This window comes from Equus asinus, chromosome 4 (genome assembly GCF_041296235.1).
Source record: "Equus asinus isolate D_3611 breed Donkey chromosome 4, EquAss-T2T_v2, whole genome shotgun sequence".
Classification (NCBI taxonomy): Eukaryota; Metazoa; Chordata; class Mammalia; order Perissodactyla; family Equidae; genus Equus; species Equus asinus.
The window spans coordinates 45508383-45534579 of NC_091793.1; the positions used below are offsets into that span (position 1 = coordinate 45508383).

General features: G+C 38.9%; 1 protein-coding gene across 8 annotated transcripts in view; it reads left to right on the forward strand.

Moving 5' to 3' along the window:
- Positions 1–243: 243 nt before the first annotated feature.
- RIC8B (RIC8 guanine nucleotide exchange factor B) overlaps positions 244–26197 on the forward strand; it is a 105279-nt gene continuing 79325 nt past the window's right edge. For 5 of the 8 annotated variants that reach the window (XR_011502686.1, XR_011502687.1, XM_044747106.2 and 2 more), the window contains exons 1-2: positions 253–768; positions 8709–8756. Coding sequence is in view for 5 of the 8 variants with exons in the window: in XM_044747106.2 (XP_044603041.1) it covers positions 685–768; positions 8709–8756 (132 nt within the window). In the remaining 3 variants the exon portion in view is untranslated. Of the gene's footprint in view, positions 769–8708; positions 8757–26197 lie in introns of all 8 variants that reach the window. The other 3 variants (XR_011502688.1, XM_070507198.1, XM_014865840.3) reach the window with 2 other exon arrangements.

Consider the following 26197-nt stretch of genomic DNA (forward strand, 5'->3'; position numbering starts at 1 on the left):
ATGCTTGGACCCTCCCCTTAACGGTCTCTTGGCCGCTGTCCTCCGGCAGCCGCCGGACTCCGGTTTCCGGCCCTCGGAGGACCACAGTTCCCAGCATGCCTTTGGCGGGAAGTCTTTCCCGCGGGATGACTACTAATCCCGGCATGCCACTCGGCACTCCAATAAATTAGATGGAAGCGTGGAATGACCCCATTGCACGCAGGGAATTGTAGTCCACATAGCTGCTAGCTCTTAGAGGGGCGGGGAAGAGTCGGGTCGCTCTCGTCAGCTGAGGAGAATGATTCATAGAGGAGGGTCAGGAGAGAAGAACAATTCTGTCTGTGAAAGCCCACTTAAAAGGCTGGACTCCTCGCGGAGGGAGGGCGAGGCAGGAGAGCAAGCAGGACTTCTGGCCTGACCCCGCCTCAGGCCGCTCGCCAGGCCTCTCTCGAGTCCTGGGCCTTGTCGGGGGCGGCCGCGAGGCGCCGGTTGCTGGGGGACCGGTGACGTAGCGGGGTGAAAGTTGAGGGGCGGTGACGTCGGGCCTGCCCGGGCGGAGGCTGGCGGGTTGGAGGCAGGAGGGAGGGAGGGAAGGAGGGAAGGAAGGAAGCTGGGAAGGAGCGAGCGAGCGGGGGCGCGAGGCGTTTACCTGGAGGCAGCGGCTTGGGCGCGCAGAGCGGCCGCGGCTCCCCCGCACCTGCGGCCATGGATGAGGAGCGCGCCCTCTACATCGTCCGGGCCGGCGAGGCAGGGGCTATCGAGCGGGTCCTGAGGGATTACAGCGATAAGGTAAAGAGCCCTGGCCCCCGGCGTGCGGTAGAGCACCCCCCGGGCCGCCCTCCGGGCTTGCACATCGCATCCCTCCCAACCCCCCTCATTCCGGGGATGCGCACTGCTCTCCCCCGAAAACGTTTCCGGCTCGGGCATGCGTGTTTGTGCCCCCAGCCTTTCCCATCCCTGCATCCTGCATCCCCCCGCCCCCACTCTGGCGCCCACTCCTCCGATTCCGGCCCAGCAGCCTGTCCTACGGTCCTCCTCCCAAGCGTGCAAGTCACACCCCCGGAATCCCTAGATGTGCCCCTGCGTCCTGTGCCCCGCTCTTGGATGCATAAATGCACGCGAAGCTTCCTCACCTGTGTAGCATAAAAATCTGTGTTTCTGTGCGTAAACACGGCCCTTGACATGCATAAAACGTTATCAGCCACGATGGCAGTTCTTTATATACCTACAGCACTGTACCGTTTTCAAGGCGTGATGTCTCATATATGCTCTAACTTGATTCTCAGAGTGTTTATAGGGTAGATGGTATCATTCTCCCCATTTAATAGATGAGAAAACCGAGGCGCTAAGAACTGAAATCATGCCAAGGTCATGGACATGCTATGTTGTAAGTGGGGGGAGGGGGGGAGACTAATTCCTAGTAATGCCTGTTATTTATATCTCATTAACAGCTTTCCCATCTCGTTTAATCTTGACAGCGATCCTGGGAGGTTTTATCTGCGTTTTGCGATTGAGATTCTAGATCGGTTAAGTAACTTGCCCAAGGTCATACTTCTGAGCTGGAGTTCCATCCTAGGTCTTAAAACCATTCATTGCTCTTTCCGCTTTATAACTGCAGTAAAAAGGTATCTTGTTGTAAATCCTGGTTACTTCTCTGAGTGTCTCTTTAAGAACCGTTAGCTCTCCATTACTTTTCCTTCCAGGAATTTTACATGCTCACTTCAAAAGGTAGCATACCACACCTTTATTCTTCCATTTGGAAGACTACTTTATGGGAATGACCGACTACTCTCTCCTGTGAAAACACACCCAACTCCCAAGTCACACCCTAGATACAACATCTGTCTTCCTTTCACTTGCCTCCATTCATAATTTCCCCTTCTGTGTTTGCTACATGCCCACCACTGTACTTTCATACACTTTGCATTATTGAGCTTCCAGGATGCCATTTCTGCCCTGGGTGGAGAAGTTTCCAAAATAAGACACTTTTATTCCCCTTTAATCTTCCCAAAAACCCTGTGAGGAAAATGGTGCTACGCCCCACTTCACAAATCATAAAACTTAGGATAATGTTGCCCCAAGTTCACAAAGCCATTGAGAGATGGGGCTGAGATCTGAATCTAGGTTGTCTGACTGCTCTTTCTACAGCACTGTGCTGCTTTCTTTGGGAGGATGCATGGATTCAATTCTACTATTGTCTCAGCTCCTTCTCTTTCTGATATGCTTTACTGTTGCGTATTTGCCTAATTTAGGAGAAGTTTAATGCATAGGTATACATATTGTGGAGATTATATTCATTTAACTTAATTTATAACTACTTTCCAAAAAGATTTGAGAAAGCCAGAAACTGATTTTCAAAAGAAACACAACAGAAAACTTACCCATTGTGCTGAATCAACTAGTATGTATTTAGCACTTTATCTGGATATGCCAGATATCCAGCAATAAATAGGAACTTTCTTCTCTAGGGAGGGAAAACCTCCAACTGGATCTTGTCACCTCCTTCAGTATTTCTCCTTCCCTTCATAGCTAAACTAATTAGAACTCCAGATTTGCTTCCTCCAATTTATCTCTTCCTCTCCTTGATCTCCCTCCAGGTTGGTTTCCACTTACCACTCCTGGCCAAGTGCTGTCAAAGCTTCAGTTCTGGACATCTCCAGCTCCCCTTCACATTGGGAATGTTTTTAAAGTTATAATGCCCGAAGTATGTTGTTTAAGGTGGTTCCTGAAGTGTTTGGGAATCCTCCCAAACTCTTGCACTTTTTTGGCCAAGTGTGAGAATGCTCTGACTTAATGCGAACTTGGTCAGTCAGCTCCTTCCGAGAAGAGCTCTCGTGTTTAATGCTGGTTATAGCAGGGCCAGAGTACAAAGAAAATAGCTGAATTTCCTGTTGGCAGTGGGGCTTTGCCCCTCAAGGCGAGAGATCTTGGAGGTAGATTAATAGGAAGAAGAAGTATGATGGCAGTGGTCTGGCAATAAGAATGGGGAGGTGAAATTAAATTGCCCAGCTCTATGGGATGTGGAGTCTGAAACCTTGAAAAAGTAGCTAGATACCCTGGCTTCATTTTCCTTATTTGGAAAAATGGATTTGAGACATGTTTAGAATAAGAGGTGATTATGGGGCATTGAGGAGTCTAACCAAGAAGGGAAATGAATGATGTAGAGAGAGAATGATCGGTTCATTGTTTGGGGAACCTTATTTCTCTAATAAAGCCATTCCTCAAAAGGAGGCAGTCAAGTACAGTGGAAAGAAGGTGGAATTCTGAGTCAGATAAACCTTGGTTAAAATCTGCTATTTATTAACTTCATGACTATGGATAAATTATTTTAAGCCTGAGTCTCAGTTTCCTTGTCTGTAAAATAGGGATAATATCACCTAAGTTTTTATTAGGCTTAAATTAACTGAAATATAATGCCACACACTGAGCACAATGCACCTAAGAGGCATTTACTCAGTTGAGTTCTGGTTTGAACGATCAAGGTACTCAAAAGGTCCTGTGGCCAGAGCAAGGCTCTGGAGCCAGACTGCCCAGCCTTTGATCCTTAACTTACCATCCGTGTGGCCTAGGGCAAGTTACTTAAATTCACTGTGCCTCAGTTTCCTCATCTGCCAAACAAGGATAATAATAGTACCCACATCCTAGATTTGTTGTCAGGATTAAATAAGTTATATGTGTAAAGCATTTAGAACAGTTCCTGGCACTGAGGAAGAACCCATAACTGTTAGTTTTGAACAAAAAAGGCAGTTACTAAACATGACACTGAGTTGACATAGCCTGATAAAAAAATTGGAGAATACGCACCATTCTTTCTCTTTTTTCTTGACCCTTGCACTTTCTAATCAGTAGCAAAATACCTTGTACCAAGTTTGGAGCAACTGTTACCTGTCTAGCTCCAGGTAACATTTAATTTCTACTTTGTTACGGAGACTCTCATTTCCAAGCCTTCTTGCTTCATTCACTGACCCTTGTTATCTTGAGGAGAAGGAAGACCTATTTATCCCAGAAAAAACAAAACTTGTCTGTTTCTCAAGGGCATAATGCAAGTTGACTCAGCATAGGAAAGTATTAAAAAAAAAAATAGGAAGAGTGTAATTCTTTTTCACTCCTCTCAATTTACCTCTCAATTTACCTAATGTTTATTGAGTGCCTGCTATGTACTATCTGTTATCCTGAATGGTTTCACGTCATCATATATGATCTTCTTATGTTAAAAGTTATGATGAAGATGGAAGTATTCTTTTTTTTGAGGGAATAGGAAATTGGGGTTCAGAAAGATAAAGTGACTATCTATGGGCTCAAGGGCACATAGCTAGAAATGGCAAGCCTCATCTTCAGATTCCATATCCAGGGCTCTTTTTGCAAGGCCATGTTGCCTTTTCTTTGTCTATTCTGTGTTTTTGAGCACAGAAGAGAAAGGTTTTTCAGGACCAGTTCTGTTGGCTGGTCTACTGGGGCCCTAATCACCCTCACTCCAGTAATAGAATGAGCTATTAATTATGGAAAATATGTATTGTTCTAGTCTAGGCTGTACAATCTCCTTCTCTTCCTTCAGGGCCTGTTCTGATAACAGATTTAGTAGAGAGATTGGTTGCCTTCATCATGATCATCAACAATAAACAGTGATCAAGGGCTCCGAGGTGCACAGTAGTATCTTAGTTCTTTGAATCACAGGATATTTAGACTAGAAGGAACCTCAAAGATAATTGGGTCCAATCCTCTCAGTTAATAGGTGCAGAAACTGAGGCCTAGCGTCGTCAACTATGATAACCAGAGAGGTGGCTTGGTGGTCATAGAGGCCACCTGGGCATATGATTACCCCATAGCAAGCTCCAACAGGATTCCCTTTTGGAAGTGTGTCGTGTTTATGGCCATATGAAAGGTAAAAGTTAGTTAAGATACAGGCAGGTAGGTAGGTCTCCAAAGGTAGTCATCATAAGAGAGAAAAACCACACTGTTAGCAGTGAGGTCTTCATTTATGTGCTGCTAGAAGGACCTGATTGATAGGGACCTGATACTGGGACAGTTCTGGAAATACAGCCTCCGTATTTGAATAGGGTATGTAAATATCCCGGACCATGTAAGAGGACTTTTTCCTTTCCACTTTGAGGTTGAGTTCTGACTCTGAGTTCATTCCACAGATTTTTCAGAGGAGCATGTTTAGTGAACTGTTCCTTTGTTATACCTTTTACTAATTTCCAGATTGGGTTATATAATCTCAGATACTGGCTTTTAGTTCTAGAAGTGATCTCTATTTATGAGACATAGCCCAACACACAGACACAGATCACTGTAGTTAGGTTAATTCCTTTGTATTGGTACTGTTTGAGTATATCTTTAGAAATTGATGAAATAACTCCTAGTTCTCTAGTAGGTCAGTATTTGGCCAGATGCTACATCATAGGCCATGCAGTAATAACAACAGTGGCCACTTCTTGAACACCTGCTATGTGCAGGGTGCTAAACATAAAGATAAGGAAACTCTGACAGGTAGGTCAGTTGAGTAACTTAACCAAGGTCACATTTTTAGTAAGCAGCGGGACTGAACTCAAACCTTATGTTGTCTGACTCCTGAGCCTGAGCTTTTTAGAGTCTATTCATAAGATACAGAAACATAGGATACAGGAGGGAATCTTCATAATGAGTGTGGTGTGTCACTGAGCTGTGGTCTCTAAATTGAACAGTGGTTTTACTCTTTATTTTATATTTGATTTGTTGCTCCTGTTCATCTGGAAATAAGCAATTAAAGAAAGTGAGATGGTTGACTGTTGGTTAGCAGTTCTAGAAAGATATTTATAGCCAGAAATGCTAGTTCCCCTTCCCCTCCCTATCAGCCTTAGAAAGGGGAGAGAATTAAGGGTTAAAGTAACTGAATAGGTTAGGTATGATCTAAGTTGGATACAAGAAGCCAGCCTTAGAGAAGCCAGCATCTTTGGATGCAAACAGTCTTAGAGGGCTGAGCTTCTGAATAGATTGGCACATTCAAAATTCAGTTTGTATTCCCTCACATACCAGTATATGTCCTAATTAAATTAGGCCCTCATGCTAGTTAGATGGAGCTTTTGACAGCTTTTCTTGCTTGCTTGCTTGTTTTCTTTTATGTTGTGGTTTTCTGACAGCATCAGCCTTGCATTTAAAAAGCAGAAAAGTTATTCCTTGGTACTATTCTAAATTAGCACTTTAAAAGGTTAATTCTCCATAGAAGCTGTTTAAAAGATATTTTTATAACTTAATGGGGGTCTCTTCAAAAGGTGATTTCTTTTCTGCTCCCTTACCATAAATGCCAAAAAAAGTTTAGGAGAACTGTTATATCGGCAACTAGGTACATTTATTCCAGATAATTTATGGAATTAATATTTCACATATAATGGCAAAAAATAAGCTTTCTTGGTTTCTAAGTGCAGTTATTCATTTTCATTCGTATGGGGCCTTTCTTAAGCCTCAGTTTACAACCTTAGCCTGGTGTCTGGTTCTTCTTTATCTTTTATCTAGGGTTTTTACTAAACCTCAGGTCTATAAATTCCTAAGTTATAACCTTCAGATTTACAACTTTTTTCTTCCTTCCTTTTCTTCTTTCTTTCTTTCCTTGTTCATTCATTTGTATTTTATTTTTAAAATTTCCCTATTAATTATAAAAATAATATACTAACAATGAATTTTATCAAAGATCACCAGAAATTCCACCACTCTGTGCAATTACTTTTATTTTTGCGTTGTAACACTCGAGCCTTTGTTCGAATGCATCCCTACATTTATATAGGTATTGTCATCAAAGACGTATAATTTGAAGTTTTACTATTTTTCCACTTGATGCCATCATAAGTAATTTTCCATGTAGTTACAGAGCTATTTAGCCATCTTTTTTAAAAATTGCAATATAAATAGTCTATCAGGTGGATACGCAGCAATTTATTTCATCAGTCTCCTGTTGTTGGATATTCAGGTTGTCTCTGTTTTTCTCCCATAATGTTAGATAACACTGCAGTGAATATGCTTACATGTACTACAATTTTTCTCTCCTTCTGGATGATTTCATTAGGATAAATTCCTGGGAGTAGAAGTTCTGGGTCAAAGCGGATGTATATTTTCATGGTTTTTAATATGTAATGCCAAATCACTTTCCCTTTTAAAAGTTTGTGTCAATTTATACTGCTGCCAGCAATATCATGCCTGGATTACTGATGCCTGTTTCTCAGAGGGCTTAAGGTCCTCAGTCTTGCTCTCCTTGGATCTGGCCTGTAAACTACTGCTCAAAATATTCTTCCAGAATGCTCTCCTCTTCACACCTCCCTCAGAGTCTTCCCCTGGTTCTTGTCACCTATCTGCCGGTTCAGGTATAAATTTTTAAATCCAGGCCCTTACCACCTGACATCATCCATTTTAATTTTTTTTACAAGCCATATGTGAGGCAGCCTCTCCTAGGTTTCCTCAAATGACCCTTCTGTCTGACCTCTAAGTCTTCCCTCTGACGATCTCTTACATTCAGAACTACTTCTCGGTCAACATTTCTCCATCTCATTTTATTTCAAAAATTGCTTCTTCTACCAAGCTGTCAATGCAGAACCACCTGTAATGATGATAGCTTTAGAACTTAGTGTACTTAACTCCTGGTATGTTGCCAATAAATGTTTGTCAGTGTAGCCATGAGAGAAATACAAAGGAAAGGCAGAGAGATGTTCATTGGAGACTTTTTTAAAGGAAAGCTTAGGATTCATAAGAGAACTTGGTTCTCCTGAATAAAACTTGAGAAGAGAGTGAGGAATTGTGTGCTCTATTTTGGGGGTACCTTTGCTCTCTCTATGACAGTGGGTAAGTCAACTTACTGCATCCTCTATTTCAGCTACAGAGTGGAAAACATAGTGTTGCTAATCATTTCAGGAGAGTCATGACACTGTCTTCTCTTCCAGTTATTTTTTCCTCAATATCATTGGTATCATCATCATTATAACCCTATTAGTTACTGAGTGTTTACTATTTGCCAGGCACTGAGATGGTGCGTTATATGCCTTAGCTGTTTTAACCCTCACAGCAGCTCTAAGTAGGTGCCTTCTCTTTTCCCATGAGAAATCCAGTTATAAAGAGTTTGTTACTTGCTCAAGTAGTAAGTGGAGAAGCCATGATTTAAACCCTCTTTCTTACAGAATTACTTTTCTGAAATACCAATCTATCACCTCTCTTCCCTATCTACAATTCTCTGATGATTTCTTTATTGCATATGAAAAAGAAAATACAAACTCCTCAGCAACATTGGAAGACCCTTCCGAATCTCTCTCCAGTCTCATCTTTCTCCACTCCCCTTATCCCCTAACATGTGTCCTATGTTTTACTCTGACAGAGCTCCTTATTTCACAAATGTCTCATACCGTTTCACACATACGAGCCTTTGATTCTGTCCCTAGAATGCTTTCCATTTTGCCTCCTGGCAAACTCCTATTCATCCCTCAAGGTCCAGCTCAGATGCTCTATACTCTATGCACAGTGTTCTAGATTTCCCTGGGCAGAGTTAGTGGCTTGGTACTCTGCTCCTTTGTGTATATTTCTGCTGTAGTCTTTTCACAGTGCTTTATAATTATTTGCTTATATGCCTCTCTCTCTTACTTTAATAAGAATACTGAGATGTGATATGGGAAAGCAGCGTTTTTACTGAGACATTTTGTGTATTTAAACATAGTCAAAATTAAAAATCTGTGTGTTTAAAATGACATTATTTCCCTTTTTTTCCCCTTCAGCATAGGGCTACTTTCAAATTTGAATCAACAGATGAAGATAAAAGAAAGGTAAGCCTTGGTATGTGTATGTGTGAGCATCTGTGTGTGTGTATTTCTTTGATGGACTTTCTAAGCAGTGGGCTTGTTTTCATCTGAAGATTGTTAAGTTTTCAGTTTACCTTCAGTTTGTTTTTTAAGAATTCTGAGGAGAGAGACAAGTGCCAGGTTTAGTATGGATTACACATACCTCCCTCCTGTTCTGTCTTCACAGGACCATTACACTTGTATAAATCAAGGGAATGGGAAGAGTTCAGAGAGGACTGTCTCTCCATATCTTCTCACTTCCAGAGGTTGACTTTGTTTGGTGGCAGGACTGCAGGCTGCCCAAAATGTATTGCTAATATTGTAAAGCTTGGCTTTACAATAACGCTTGGCTTTGGGTTAAGTTTTAGGAAAGTAGCTGTTTATGTTGCTGCCTCTCAACCACATATCATTCCCTATACTGGCAGTTAGTTATCTTGTCAGCAGTTGTGACTGGCTTCACAGGCATAGAGGAAATGGAGTCAAGAGACTCACCAAGAGAGGAGTTACTGTAAGAGAGGGTGCATCAGAGATACGACCATGATGTTATGTTTGCCTGTTGGGGTTGCCTGTGGTTGCTTTACTTAGTTGAGTAGAGCATGATGCTAAAGGAGAAGCTCACCAGCTCTGCCTGAGTATTTTGCTGGGCCCTGTACATCTATCCCTGGCCTCACTAATGCCAAGACCAGGTAAGAGAGCATGACTGAATCAGTGTAAACTATCACTGCTGCTGGAAAAATAGCTTAAATCTAGTGCTTTGCTGGTAGTGGCTTGAGAATAGCTTCAAATCATCCCTCTATTCACCTCCACCTCCCCCGACCATCTCATGTCTACGTCCTGCTTATTTTACCTCTTAAGATTTCTTCAGTCCATTCTCTCCTTAACCCTTGCTCCAGTTCAAGCCTTCTAATTCAAGCCTTCATCTGGATTACTGTACCAGTTCCCTAACTGTTCTTTCTTTTTCTGCTTATGTGCCCTTCCAATCCATTGTCCATAAATCTAAAACTACAATCTGATCATGTGCTCTTCGCCTCCATTGTCCATAAATCTGAAACAACAATCTGATTGTGTCACTCCCAGCCTTAAAACCCTTGAGTGACTTTCTTTGCCTATAGAATAAAGTTCAGGCTTCTTAACATGACATTCTAGATGCTCAGTGATCTGATCTCTGCCTGCATTTGCAGTCTATCACTTATTTCTCTCCTTTGTACTTTATGCTCTAGCAATGTGAAATGTTTCCAGTTACATACACATATACATCCCTTCTTTTTCTTACGTCCTACCCTTGCATATATTGTTTTCTACCTAGAGTGCCCTCTCCCTCTTATATACCTCTTCTCCTTTTCACCTGGTTAATTCCTACTCAGCTCCAGGAGCACTTCCTTCAGGAAGCTTCCTCTGGCATTCCTGTTAGGGTGAAGTACCCCTCTTCAATATTCCCTAAATTCTATGTAAATGTCTAACACCATGCTTATACATTGTCTCTTAATTATAAATCTATGTCTCATTGTTAGACCCTGGGAACTCCCTGATGACAGATACTGTTATGTATCTTTATATCCTTGACATCTAGAGTACCTAGCACATAATAGGCACTCAAAAATTATTTACTAAATGAGTGACATGGAGTATAAACTTTGGAGGTTGAAGATTTAACTCTGCTTTTATTTTGGATTTGAACAATGTAAACAAGACTAGAATACTTTTAAGACAGGGATTCTCAACCAGGAATGTGCTGTTTGGGGAGCTTTTTCAAGATAGGCCTGCTCAGGCCCAACTTCTTATTTACTGAGTCAGAATTTGGGGCGTGGAATCCAGACATGTGTATTTTTATAAATGGTCTTCAGGAAATAAGTACTCACACAATTGGTGGGAGTGCAAAATGACACAATCCCTATGGAACAGAAACTGGCAGTATCTACCAAAATTACAGATGCATTTTGCCCTTTGACCAAGCAGTGTCACTTTTAGAAACCTATCTTGTAGATAGATTGAACCCAAGTAAACAGTTATTCACTGAAGCACTGTACATAATAGCAAGAGATTGGAAACAAACATGTGTCCAGCAATTAAGGTGTTTTTGAAGAAACTATGGTACATCTACCTAATGGAATACTATGGTAAAGAGAGAGGGAGAGGGAGAAGGAGAGAGACTGTTATTTGCAAATGGGAGACAGTTAAATGGAAAAAAAGATGTGAAAAAGAAGATTATTTTTTACATACTCGTGATAAGTATTCAGACTAGCAGGGCAGCTGCTGTTTGTTTAGTTTAGTTGGGAGAATCCCTACCACGTCTGTAGATTCATGGTGCCTTGGGAATCTGACACTAGAAATTTTGCTAGTGCTTTTACTGGTCAAAATAAGTACATTCAGACAGAGATTCCCCCACTCCTTTTAAGTTTCAGTTGAGAGAGAAAAATTTCCCATACAGTTATTAATAAAGCATGTTTATTTCCTGTAGGATAGTAACAAAACCTAATATTTTTAAAGTAATCTTTTACTGCCTTTTAGATCTTTGGAGATAGTAACTTCAGCACTGGTGTTATTTTCAGTATAGTGTATAGATTTCTGCTCCCTGGGAGGTCTGATAGAAACAAATGTCATTAGGGACCTAGCTAGGTAATCTTCGTTAATGGGAAAACATTGGCAAACAAAACCATATCAGTCTCCAAGGGTTAAAACCATTAGTGACTTTTTTATGCCCAAGGCCCTAAAACGACTGAAATCAAAGCTATTGGACTGCTCTGAAGTATCTACATCCTAACAGCTTTTTAACTTCTCAATGTAGAGAGACATAGAATGTAGTAGGCATGTCTCCACATTAAACCCAATCGGAAAATAAGAGGAACTCAGATTACTGTCCAATTTGTTTTGCTGCTCTAGTTCTCTTTTTCTCTTTCCTAAACATGTCTCTGGAGCCTTCTCCCAGCAGCTTCTTGGTAACTGCAGTGCCCCTTTCAATAAACCACAGATGCTGTCTCTGAAAAAAACACCTTTCTTATCTAAAACTTTTGTGACAACTTAAAAAAAATAAAACTTGATGATACTGAGCTTTTTAGGAAATGATTATAAATTAATGATCCTTAGACCTAATTCCTAACAATTACGCAGTGTTTTGCATTTTTACAAAGATTTGCTTTGCAACAGTAATGCAGTAATGTTGCGAATATGGTGAGAATATCACCATCCCTATTTTATGGATAAGAAACCTGAGGCTCACAGTAATGACAGCTTGCTGACCACTAGTAAGTGGTGGAGCCTCAGATAGAGAAGAGATTTTCTATTATGTGTGGCTCCTTCACTGCTCAGTGCTCCATAGCCCCTACTCATTACCACTTGAGGTATATTTCAGAAGATTTGCTATTATGATGCAGTATCATGTTTTACCTCTTATTTCATACCTTGAAAGACCATTTAGTCAACTAGACTTAAATCAGAAGATAGTGAAAGAAATTACCAACTAGGAGTGCTTAAATTTTTCCAGAGAAGTTTGAAGTCAGATACAACTGCTGTTTGTACATATAATGCAAATACTTCCAAGTACATGTGGGTCATTGATATTTGGATATGAGCACCTGTGCTTTTTGAAACATTTGCTTTACATCCTCTACCTAAATTGGTAGACTGCGATTATCTACCACCACATAAACAAATATATCATGCAAATATGTAGGATGAGGAGAGATACGATGACTAATCTGAAAATTTACATCTTGAGGAAATAAAAGCTCTTATATTGGCTTCTAAAACACATCTGATCTCAAGACCAATAAAGAGTACTAATTGCAATAAATGTTGAAAAGTACATATCATAAAATGAGTAAAAGAATTGGAGCTCTTTTGCCTGGAAGATAAGAATACAACCATATCAAATGTGGAAAACTTCAGTTGTTGTCTGAGATAAATCTTTGTGTATATAGTAATTTTCCTCAAAAGAGTGAAGTTAAAAATAGCCAAATTTCACGCATTTATTTCATTACCTTCAAACTCACATAGGTAAGCCCATATTTCTGTGAAGGCAGAAGGTAATTGCTGAGTCGAGAAGTTTTTGAGGACAAGAACTCTGGCTTACTTTTCTTTGTATTTTCAGCCCCCAGCACTGCATGTGGCACAAAATAGGCACCTACAATAAACATCTGTTAAATGAATGAAGGAAACTTGGAGATTGAGTAGAAGCCAGAATTTCTATGACTTGTACATGTTATTTAGTTTTGAGTTTGATATTCTCTTAACTATTCAGCAGAATCTCAAGCACATCATATATGTTGTTTACTGAAAAAACAGGATACAAAAGTATTTATACCGTGTGATCACAACAATGTACAACTAATAAAAATTATAGAAATAAAAGTGACTACAAGGAAATTCACTAAATGATGGCTGTCTGAATATTATTACTGTGGATGATATTTTTCTTCCCCTTTTTGATATTTTAAACTTTTATATTATAGTAGATTATAATGATATAAGAATATATATATGTTATAAATATATATGTTATGCATATTTATATATTTTATAAATATATATTTTTATAATATAAATATAAAATATTTTTATAATATAAAAATATATTTTTATACACTTTTATAACAGTGTCATTGGAGGCATAAGAAAAACCAATACTTTTTAAAAAAATCATTAATTTTCTCTAAAATTGAGCATTCTTGATTATCCTACATATTCCTTTTAGGGGAGCATAAAAAATATTATTAGGTTTGGAGGTAGTATTACTTGTGGAGCCAGTTTATGGAGTGAAATAAATTTATATGAACACAAAAGGCCATTCTACCATGTGAAATATTTCTTCTTTTTACTTTTTACCCCCAGACTTGGATGTACTTGGCATATTTGTAGATATCTCTATAGTCCACAGATATTTTTTCAGTAATTCTGTGTGCCAGATCTTGTGTTAGGCTTTGGTTCCTAAGTTGGCTATTTGCCTATGGTGTTGGGGTTGGCACTTTCTCAGCTACAGATGCATACTGAGGATTGCCATTGTGAACTGTAGAAAATGAATGGGTAAATTTCCTTATTAGATTCCCCGAAGGAAAATGTGCCAAGATAGAACCACCAGTCCTACACTATGAATCCATGCTTAGGAATAGCTTGAGGCATGGATGCTTGTTCTGAAAGCCCTTTACATTTATTTTAGTCATTTGAAATTGTTAAACTCCAATTTTCACTAAAGCAAAGTGATTTTTTTGTGCCTTGCAAATTTGACTCAAATTTTATTTGATGTCTTTACCTTAGTGAATACTTTGATACGTGGTACAAGTACAGTTCTCATTTAGAAACCAATAACTTTTAAAGATAATCATTTTCAATATGTCAATTTCTTTAACACACATACACATACATACATATACACACACATACTACCAAAAGCAACCTAAACCTCTTCCTTTTTAAAGTTCCTGTCCAGCAGGGATCTGGCATAAAACATGACTAGAAGGGTTCAGGTATATTGTAGGCCAGGATGAATGCCTCATAGTAGTTCAAAATAAAACAATTTAAACTTTATGTCAGACTCCATTTTTTATTTTAGCTGCTTTGCCAAGGCATTGAAGGATGAAATGAGGGAGAAAGAACAGAACGGCTCTCCTGACTTAGAAAGCCACAGATGTGGCAGCCCATACATGCCCTTTGCATCACTTTTTAGGATTTCTGCCTTGGAATGATGAGAATAGTATCTGTTTTGTACTTTTGGAATTTCAGATCCATTTTCTCACACAAAAAACTCATCAAGAAGTTCCACTTCCAGCCATGACAGTGTGAGGAGCTCTATGGACCTGCTCCCCAATGAAACTCATGAAAATTATTTTTTAAAAAACAACTATTTAAAGTCTCTGTAGATAATCCTAAGAGCATATAGTCAATGGAGAAACACTTGTTCAAAAAAATCTATTAAAACTCAAAAAAAAAAGTGAAAGTGTATAGTATTCGAACTGAGACCTGCTCCCTACCTCCCCTCCTCAGCTGAGTGAGATGGAAACTCTCCTCCAAACTGATGGAGCCAAGAACACAGAACTCCCTCTTCCCTCAGCTCTCAGGTGGAAGGCTGTCTTCCCAGTAGGTGCAGGGGGAGGTCAGCATTTCTCATCCTGCCCCGCTACCTATTGCTTTGACTAAATTCTGGGTGAGTGCAGCTGAGAGGTGAGGTCTCCCTCCTTTCACCTACCCCCGGCTCATGGGACAGAAGAGGCTCTCCCTTGGGTATGGCACCATTGAGAATAGTGGGGCCCCAGTTGTCCTTTCCCCAGCTGGTGGGACACAGGTTCCACCTGGAGAGGCAAGCTGAAGAGATCAGCTCGAGCTCCAAGGAGCTCTCCAATTGAGCTCTCAATTGGAGGTGTCACCAGAGAGAAGCCTGCTATTGTCTCTGACCCCAGCATCATAACCAGGGCTCAGAAATTTTGCCCAGAGGGACAAGCAGACTTTGTAACAGAGAGCTCTGAATCTCTCCCCAAAGGAACTGACTACATTTGCCACAGAGTGTAAAGTTCATGCCTGAGGATGCAGGTTGTGGTGAAAGGCAGTTGGGAGAAGATTGGAAATAAAGAGTTGGAGTTGGAAATAAAGGCTAACCAGAAAGTTGGTGAGCTTGTTAGAGAGAAAGGGGGAAAAAGACAGCTGGGAGGAACCCTCCTGTGATTAGAACAAATGTTAAATACTGACCTCAGGAACTATCTCTTCCAAGAAGCTCTAATAGATTGGTTTAGTTTGTGGAGGAAGTTGTACCCCAGGACATTGTTAAAGACAATAGATGAATCAGCTAGCAGTTAGTGGAGCTTAACAGCTGGGTGTGTTCAGGAAAAGAGAAAGTGAAAGAGAGGCCTGCCAAAACCACTGTTACTTCTGGATGATTGTGGCATACCCATGGGTGAGCCACCTGAGGAGCAACATCTGCAGGGAGGGAGGGAGAGAATATACTTCACTAAAAATAATTCAGCCGGTCATTGAGCAAATAAACAAGTAAATAGCAATAGCAGGTCTTAGAGGGTAGGGGCAGTATCCAGTGTTGCTACAATATATTCTCTAGAATGCCCAATTTCCAAAGAAAATTATGAGACATGCAAAGCAACATGAGAGAATGACCTATACACTGGGGAAAAATCAGGCAACAGGAACTGCCTGTGAGAATGACCAGATGTTGGTTTTAACAGATAAAGACCTCAAAGTAGCCATTATAAATATAATCAGAGAACTAAAAGAAACCATGATTAAAGAAGTAATTCAAGGTTTGATGACAATGTCACACCAAATGAAGAATATCAATACAAAGACAGAGATTATTAAAAAGAAAAAGAAGAGGAACCAAAGGAAATTTTGGAGTTGAAAATTACAGTAACTGAAATAAAAATGTACTAATAAGGTTTAACATTAGGTTTGAACTAGCAAAAGAAAGAATAAGTAAACTTGAAGATAAATCAGTAGAGAGTATACAAGGTGAAGAACAGACAGAAAAAGGAACAAAAATGAAAGCATCAGAGAAATGTGAGACAAAATTAATGTACCAGCATATACATAATGGGAATATCAAAAGGAGAGGAGTGAGAGAAAGAAGAAAAAATATTTGAAAAATTGAATACTAAAAACTTCCCGTATTTTTTGGAAAACAGCCTACACATTCAGGAAGCCTGATAGTATCCAAGTAGGATACACTCAAAGAGATTCATAAATAGATACGTCATAGTAAAAATGCAGAGATGAGGAGAAAATTTTGAAAGCAGCTAGAGAAAAATGACTTCTCACTTACAAGGCAACTTCAATAAAATACGCAGCTGACTTCTCATCAGAATTGTAAGTCAGAGACAGTGGGACAACATATTCAAAGAGTTCAAGAAAAAACCTCAACCAAGAATCCTGTATCCAGCAGAGCTATCTTTTAACAAAGACAGTTCCAGATAAATGAAAAACTAAAAGAATTTGTTCCAGAACCACCTTACAAGAAATAGTAAATGTTCTTCAGACTGAAAGCAAATGACAAAACAGCAGTTTGAATCCACACAAAGAAATAAAGAGCACTGGTAAAGGTAATTATGTAAGTGCAAAAGACAGTATAAGTACATATTTCTTCTCTTAACTGATCTTAAAAGCATTTGTATAAAACAATATATATAATGTGTTGTTGAGCCAATAACGTATAGAAATGTAATATATGCCAAAAACAGCGCAAAGGTGGATGAGAAGAAAGCTGTATTGGACTAAAGAAGTGACTCCAGATAGTAACTGGAATCCTCAAGAACAAATCAAGAGAACCAGAAATGATAGATAAGAACGCTAATATAACAAAAGCTGTAAGTCTATACTTGCCCTCCTTTCTCTTTCAGCATTTTAAAAGACAAAATTATATAAAGTAATAATGTATTCTTGGATTTAACATTTATAGATATAATGTATATAACAATCATGCCACAGAGGGGAAAGGAATAGTATCATAAAAGTAATGTTTTTTATATTTCACTGAAGTTAATATAAATTTAGAGCTGATTCTGATAAGTTAAGATGTATATGCTAAGTAAGCCCTAGAGCAACAACTAAGGAAATACATCAGACTCAGAAAATAACTCAGTTTTATAGAAAACTACAAGACGTTGAAAGAAGTTAAAGAAAATTTAAATGAATGGGCCAATAGCTCACATTCATGGATTGGAAGATGTAACTATTGCTAAGATGGCAGTAATTCCCACAATGATCTACATATTTAATGCAATACCTTTTAGAATCCCAGGTAGCTTCTTTGTAGAAATTGACAAGGCAGTTCTAAGATTCATATGGAATTGCATGAGATACAGAATAGCCAAACAATCTTGGAAAGAACAAACTTGGAGGACTCACAATTCCTGATTTCAAAACTTACTTCCAAGCAACAATAATCAAAACAGTGTAGTACAAGCATGAGGATAGGTAAATATAAATATATATACAGTCATCGCTTAACAATGGGGATACATTCTGAGAAATGCATCCTTAGGTGATTTCATTGTTGTGCAAACATCATAGGGTGTACTTACACAAACCTAGACAGTTAAGCCTACTATATACCTAGGCTAAATGGTGCTAATCTTATGGAATCACCATTGTATATGTGGTCTGTTGTTTACCAATACATCATTACGTGGCACATGACTGTATATAGATGTAGATCAGTGGAATAGTCCAGAAATAAACCCATGTGTCCATGGTCAACAAAGTTTTGACAAGGGTGCCAAGACCATTCAATGGGGAAAGAATAGTCTTTTAACAAATGGTGCTGCGACAACTGGATAACCGCATATGAAAGAATGCAGTTAAACCTTTACCTCACACCATATACAAAAATTAACTCAAAATGGATCAGACCCAAATGTAAGAGCTAAGACCATAAAACTCTTAGAAGAAAACATAAGAATGAATTTTCGTGACCTAGGATTTAGCAGTGGATTCTTAGATATGAAACCAAAGCACAAGCAACAACAACAAAAATATATAAATTGGATTCCATCAAAGTTAACATTTGTGCTTCAAAGCACACTATCAAGAAAGTGAAAAAAACAACCGACAGAATGGGAGACATATTTGCAAATCATATATCTTATAAGAGACTTGTATCTAGAACATATAAAGAGGTCAGTAATAAAAAGCAACCCAGTTTTAAAATGGATAAAAGATCTGAATAGACATTTTTCCAAAGAAGATATACAAATGGCCAATAAACACATGAAGAGGTATTCAATATCATTAATCATCAGGGAAATACAAATCAAAATCACAATGAGACATCAGTTCACACTCACTGGTATGGCTAGAATAAAAAAGTCAGATAATGACAAGTGTTGGCAAGGATGTGGAGAAATCAGAACGCTCATACGTTACTGGTGGGAATGTAAAATGGTGCAGCCACTTTAGAAAACAGTCTGGCAGTTCCTCACAAGGTTAAACAAAGTTACCATGTGACCCAGCAATTATACTCCTAGGTATCTACCCCAAAGAAATGAAGATATATGTTCACACAAAAACTTGTACATGAATGTTCACAGCAGCATTATTCATAATAGCAAAAAGGTAGAACCCAAATTTCCATCAGCTTGTGTAAGGATAAACAAAATGTGTTATCTCCATACAATGGAATATTATTTGGCTATAAAAAAGAAAAAAGTAACTGATAAGTGCTACAACATGGATGAATCTTGAAAACATTATGCAAGGTGAAAGAAGCCAGGCACAAAAGGCTGTATAGTCTATGATTCCATTTATATGAAATGTCTATAAATGGGCAGATCTGTAGTGGCAGAAATTAAATTAATGTTGCCCAGTAGCTAGGGGGAGTGGGGAATAGGGAGTTACTGCTAATGGGTATTGGGTTTCTTTTTGGGGTGATGAGAATGTTTTAAAATTAGATAGTGATAATGGTTGCACAAATGTGAATATACTAAAAACAAATGAATTGTATACTTTAGGGGTTAACTTTATGATATGTGAATTATATCTTCATAAAGCTGTTATTAAATACTAGTAGATAACATACACTACATGGCCATCATCTTTTCAAGCACTGTATGAATATTAACACATTCAATCCTTACAACAAGGCTATAAAGTAGGTACTATTATTTGGCTTATTTTAGAGATGAGGAAACTAAGGCACTCAGAGAAATTGCTTACCTAAATTAATGAAGTGGGATGCCATGATACAAGCTTCGGCATTCTGGCTACACAGCCCATCTGCGACACTGTATTGCTACTCATTAATAATTGAATTGACTTGTTGTATAGCTTATGAATCGATTCTATTCATTTTCTGATTTTAGGCATCCAAAATTTGAGGTTTGATGCAGAGCATAAACAAAGCTTTGACATTGAACTAATTATTGGCATTGACAGGAAACAGAAGAGCATGCTTTGCAGTGTAAATGACTGGATAGAATAACTCGGGAGGATATCTAGTGTCAGCTCTCCCCATAAGCAGTATAGTACTTGACCTATAGGAGTTAGGCATGCTGCAGATTTTTTTTTTCAGATTCCTCAGTTTATTTTTTTGCTGAAAATGTAAGGTTTCTTCTTCTCAGCAGTTACCTCTTTTCTTCCTTAAAAAGTTTGATCATGTACTAAGGAAAGTGGAGAACTTGTGCATCTTCGACTAATTAAAAACTCTTAGGCACCTAAAAGAGTTCATGTCTAACCAGACATTTCCAGTGTTTCCAACTTCCCCATTTATAGAAGAAAAACTTCTTTAGAGAAGTTAGAGAAGTTTAGAGAGGTTGACTTGCCTAAGGTTACAACGGATGAGTGGAAGAGCTGGGACTCAAACCAGCCTCTGTCTCCTTGTCTGCCTTCAGTGATCGTCTTTGCAGGGCTCCTCCTCAGGGAACTCCCAGTGTAGAAAGGGACCCACAATATCTTCCAGTGCCGTGGTTTCTTCTAAGCTATCTCACACCAGGGGTCATCACACTGACTGAATACTTTGAGTAATGGGAAGCTCACAGCAGCCACTCTGCTGTTGGATAACTTTAATTGTTAGAAAGCTTTTACTTATATGAATTCCAAATCTGCTTTGGTTGATCCTCCTACCTTACCCATATCCCTCTCTGCCTTTGCCTTTGTCCACCATTTGGCTTGTCTTCCTACCTCCTTTCTGTCACTCTGTCTCTTTCATTTTTTTTTCCCCGCTTAGTACCCAAGACTCACATTTATCAAGAAGCTTTCTCTGGCTAAATTTCCTTCAGTCTTTCCATACTTGGTCTAAATTGCTATATATTTACATTCCTTATTTATTTTACATATGTTCAGTCTCTCTAATATTATTAATAACTTGAGTCATGTGCTTTTATAGCTCCCCAACCCAAAATAGACTTCTTTTCACTTGGTTGGAATTTATGTCTCTTGAATAATTTGCATGTACTTGAATTTTAAATTTGGAGCATTTTGAGTTTTGTGCTTGTATCAGGATTGTGTACACAAGTACTCAGTTATGAACTCTGTAGATTCCGAATGGACACTATAGAATCTATAAATTTAATACAAAATTGCAGTGTTATAATATCAGTACTTTCCTTTCTCAGGTGGCTTTGCCATTGAAGGCAAATATTGTACAGATAAAAACTTCCTAGCCCTATTGTGCCTATGTAGAGTGTGCCTGTTAATGTTTTTTGATCTGTTTGTTCATCTGGCCATCTTTATGATGTAATGTACATTAGCCTCTATCCTACCCCAACCGCTATGGTAGGGATTTTTAAATATATCATCTCATTTAATATTTATAAGCCCTAGATGTTATCCCTATTTTTAGAGATGAGGAGATGAGCCACAAGTGATTGTAAGAAATTTGCCCAAGATCACATAGCCACAAGGGACAAAGCTAGTGTTTGAACCCAGGTGCGTGCTTCTTTTTTTTTTTTTTGAGGAAGATTAGCCCTGAGCTAACTGCTGCCAGTCCTCCTCTTTTTTGCTGAGGAAGCCTGGCCCTGAGCTAACATCTGTGCCCATCGTCCTCTACTTTATATGTGGGACGCCTACCACAGCATGACATGCCAGCGGTGCCATGTTCACACCCAGGATCTGAACCAGCAAACCCCAGGCCACCGAGAAGCGGAAGGTGTGAACTTAACCACTCCGCCACCGGGCCTGCCCCAGAACCCAGGTGCTTTCTTTATTTCAATTGTACTGTTTCCCAATAGGTAACATATAAGATGTCTTACACCTTACAATGTGTTTGCTCAGATGCTATCTAAATTAAATAAATACAATAACTCTGTGAAATACATATATTTCTGCCTTACACATGAGGAAATATAGCCTCAGATAGATTAAAAATTGCTCCAGATCCAAGTTCAGAAAATAGTAGAACTAGGGACTAGAAAGACCCAAAATAGTGTGTTTCTGTGCTTTATCTGCTATACCAGTAGTGTGTTCCTGTTCTTGTGAAGACCTCTAAAATCTCACAACTGTCTCATTGAGAGAATTTCTTCTTGTCCCTGTTCTTGGCTATCTTAGTCTGCTCAGGCTTCCGGAACGAAATACCATAGAGTGGGTGGCTTAAACAACAGAAATTTGTTCCTCACAGGGTTGGAGGCTGGAAAGTCAAAATCAAGGTGTTGGCAAGGTAGCTTTCATTCTGAGGCCTCTTCTCTTGGCTTGTAGGTGGATGCCATCTCACTGTGTGCTCGCATGACCTCTTTGTGCAGAGAAAGGAGAGGGGAGAGTGTGAGTGAGTTAGCTCTGTGGCATGTCTTCTTATAAGGGCACTAATCCCATCTGACCAGGGCCCCAACCTCATGACCTCATCTAACCCTAATTACCTCCCCAAAGCCCCTTCTCCAGATATCATCACATTGTGGGTTAGGGCTTCAACATATGAATTTAAGGGGGACACAGACATTCAGTCCATAAGGTCAGCTTATCATCAGAGCCCCTAAGTATTCTCTATACGTTCCTGGGCTACTAGTGCTGAGAACTTGGGATTCAGAAAGAGAATAACTAGTTCAGACTAAATAGTTGAGTGATGTGGGATAGATCACATTGGAGACAAAATAAATTCCACAGAGACTGTGTATAGGAAAGACTTTGATACAGTGAAAAAGGCAAAGGGGCTATAGAGATCAATGGGACCAGGATCTATCTGTCAGCCACCAAGATATGAGGTGTACATTATGACAGAGCATCCATCTTCCAGCTTTGCTAGTATACCACATAATCAAACTATAGTTGTGCTAAGAACTCACTAAAGATTAAATGAGGTAATGATCCCTTATTTGCTAAATTCTAATATGTGACAAATGATGATACTTCTGTATTTGCCAGTATATTAAAATACTAAAATATGGTCTATATACATAGTGGAGAGAAAGGTTTTCTGAAAAATAAGGACTCCTACTTAAGTAGTAAGAGAAGCAGAGTTGGCTGGTACTGTATTTGAAGAGAAATAAAAAGTTTTGGCATGCCAATTTCTGCCCTCAGTCAAGAAAGGAAGGGCAGTTGATTGGTTTTGTAAGCTTTCATTTACACCTAAGCTGTCTTTCCCATCTGTTAATGAACTCTTCATGATGCAACATGTCTTTCTCAGGATTGCTAATTAGAAAGAAACTTGAGCCAAACTCACATAATTGTTGTTACTCTGAACTCTCTTTTCAGTCTTCCTGGCAGGATCACCATGATATAGAACATAGCCAGAAAGATTGCATTACTGAAAAATGTACATGTGCAAGAAGGGAAGTAGAGGAGAAATTTAGGAAGTGAGGTAAAAGCTCATTCACAAGGACAGTATCCGTTAAATAAAAGGTGAGAATTACCATTGCCTGCCATACTACAAGTAGGAAAAAACCCTAAAGTGTATAGACATAATATTAAGCTAAATAAATGGACCCAGCTGCATGAATATTCATTTAGAAAATCTCTTTAGTTTTTTATAAAGAAATTCCAAATTTGACCTCCAGAATCCTCTCTCTCTTTTATGAAAAGCACATTTTAGAATTCTGGCAGTAAGTCATTAACTGTTTAATATTTTGTAAAATACCATTTTTTAATAGTGGAATTGACAACATTGTTCCAACTATTAATTATAGTAAGCTTATTTTAGAATTTAAGACCTCTCTGTCTCTGTCCTGCATGCAAACACACATGCTCACACACTCACATGTGCTGTATACAGAGGGCAAAAGTTTAGAACTATCAGATTTAGGTGGCTGACCTTCAGCTGTAGTTAAGAACTAAAATTAGATCCCTGTGGAATATATATCCAATGACGTCCATCAGAAGAGTGTGTAGGCATAACCTTGAGAGGCCTGGGACCATCATTCAAGGGATCCTGTCTTAACTGTGAAATTCCTTTGATGTCTGAAAAATTTTCTATCTTAAAAATTCATGTGATTCTTTTGGAGGCTGGCCTGGTGGCATAGTGGTTAAGTTTGTGCGCTCTACTTCGGCAGCCTAGGGTTTGTGGGTTTGGATCCCAGGCACAGACTTACATACCACTTAGCGAGCCATGCTGTGGCAGTGTCCCACATACAGAATTGAAGAAGATTGGCGCAGATGTTAGTTCAGGGACAATCTTCCTCACCAAAAAAAAAAAAAAAATTCCTGTGACTTTTTGTATTGTGATTTATAATGTATTTGTTTTCATGTAATAATTCTTCCCCACCCCTACCCCCAATAAATCGTTTAGTAAAACAGTGGTTAAAGAGGATGCACCAGGGAGCAGGCCCCGTGGCCGAATGGTTGTTTGCATGCTCTGCTTTGGCAGCCCAGGGTTTCACTAGTTCTGATCCTAGGCGTGGACCTAGCACCACTTATCAAGCCGTACTGAGGCAGTGTCCCACGTGCGCCCACAACTAGAAGGACCTACAACTAAAATATACAACTCTGTACTGGGGAGGGGGGGGCTTTGGGGAGAAGGAGGAAAAAAAATTTTTAAAAAAAGAGGATGTACCAGGATTGTCCTGTGACTTTAAGTATCCCTGGCACTCTGCCACATCTCCCAGATGAATGTGCATAGCTTATTTTAAGATCAGGGTTCTATCGCATCACTATAGGAGTACTGGTTGATTGGAATGAGAGCATAAATCAGTCATGCAGCTGACGTTGTAGACATAATGGGCAAAAAAGTTGGGGGGAGGGGAAGTCCATTCTTATTAAAGAGAAAATGGCAGACTGCAAGGATAGGTATTTCACTACCACTACAATAGAAGAACAGAAACATTGAAGAATAATAATAAGTGCAACCGTGTTTACAGACTTAGTCTGTTTATTTAAGGAGGAAGAAAATCCTCAGTAATTTGTTTTACATGCCTAGCTTAACCTAGAATTGCTTTTAATGTTGGGACACCCAGTTTTGCTTTATTTCTTATATATCACCAGGTACCAGTAGAATGACGAGAGAGTAGGACTGAGAGTCAAATAAGGATCTGAGTCCCCTTTCCCACTGTTGTTTTCTGTGCCACCGTAAGCAAATCATTTAGCCTCTCTGGGAGTCGGTTTTCATATCTAAAATGAAAGAAATATTCCTTAGTCCTGAGTATGTTATTAGGTATTATTTTTTAAAAGGATTCTGTGGTCAAATAAATAAAGGAAATATCAGTTTTAAAATATTAAGTTTCTTTTCCATGGTACATCTGAGAATCTTAATAAGCCTTATAAGTTTCCTAGACTTACTCTCCCACAAAACCCTTTTTTTATAGAACCTTTGCACTGTTGTTTGTTAATATTAAGTCACTAAAGCCTCTTCTAACTCGTAACATTCTGATTCTGGAAATTACACTCATTTTGTTTGGCTCTTCACCTCTTTTCTGGTCTGTAGTTATCATAGAGTTACTGCCAAGTTGACCTCAGTGCCTGTGCTGTGTCTATAGCCTGCCCCTCTTTCCAGATGAACTGGGAAGTTATTGCATTTTCATGTTTCTTATAAATAAAACAGACATTAGTCCTTGTCTTTTGCAGTGATCACTTTCTCTATTCAGTGTTGTTTCATTTTGATTTGGTTATTCAGTCATTGGCTCCATTTTTATTCTAAATTAATCTGTGAATCTTTACCTGAATTTCACCAACTAATAGTAAAGATTTTTGAAAACCTCAGCTCATTAAATCCTTTTGATAAGCACTGATGTTGGAGAGAAAATTAGATGTCAAATCTATATGTGGTCTTATTATTTCAATCAGAAAAACAAGCCTCCTTCAAGATACTGCTATTGACTGAGATCTTTAATTATAAGTCTTGTTCTTGGAAATGTACAATTTTAGCTCTTAGTATATACTGTCATCTAATTTAATGAAACAACACTGTAATACAGAGAGTATTATCCCCATTTTACACATAATGAAACTAAAGCTCAGAAAAACTTGCCCAGATCTCACAGGTAATAAATAGCAAAGTGAAGTCTCTCTGACTCTGCTACTCATATTCTCTATTATACCGTGTAGCCTCTTACTCAGATGTGTGGTAATACAAATGTGGTACATGCATTATAGTTATAATGTTAAATAACATTTATGGAGTATTTATTTTATTCTAGGATAGTACATACACATTATCTCATTGAATTCCCCCAACAACCCTATGAAGTAGGTACAGTTATACCCATTTTATAGATAAGGAAATTTAAAAGTTGACCAAGTTATTCAAATATGTGGCACCTGGCAATTAAGCCCAGAGCTTTAATGACCTGTTGAATGTCTGGCCATAGTACTTTATAGCAGAAGGTGCTTTGAAGATGTCATACTTAGTATATATGCGTGTAAGTATTTATTCAGTGTATTTGACAGCATCTTTGTACCTGTGGAAGAAAAAGAAATAGACAAATCCTGCTCCCCGTCCTAAAAGCTGATGAGAGAGATAAGTTGCCATACATATAATTCAAGGTCAGAGATGTTAAGTGTATAAAAGTGGTAGAGATTAAGTACTCTGAATTTAGAGGTGGAAAAGGTTACTTCCTCCTGGGAGATGGCAAAGGAGATGA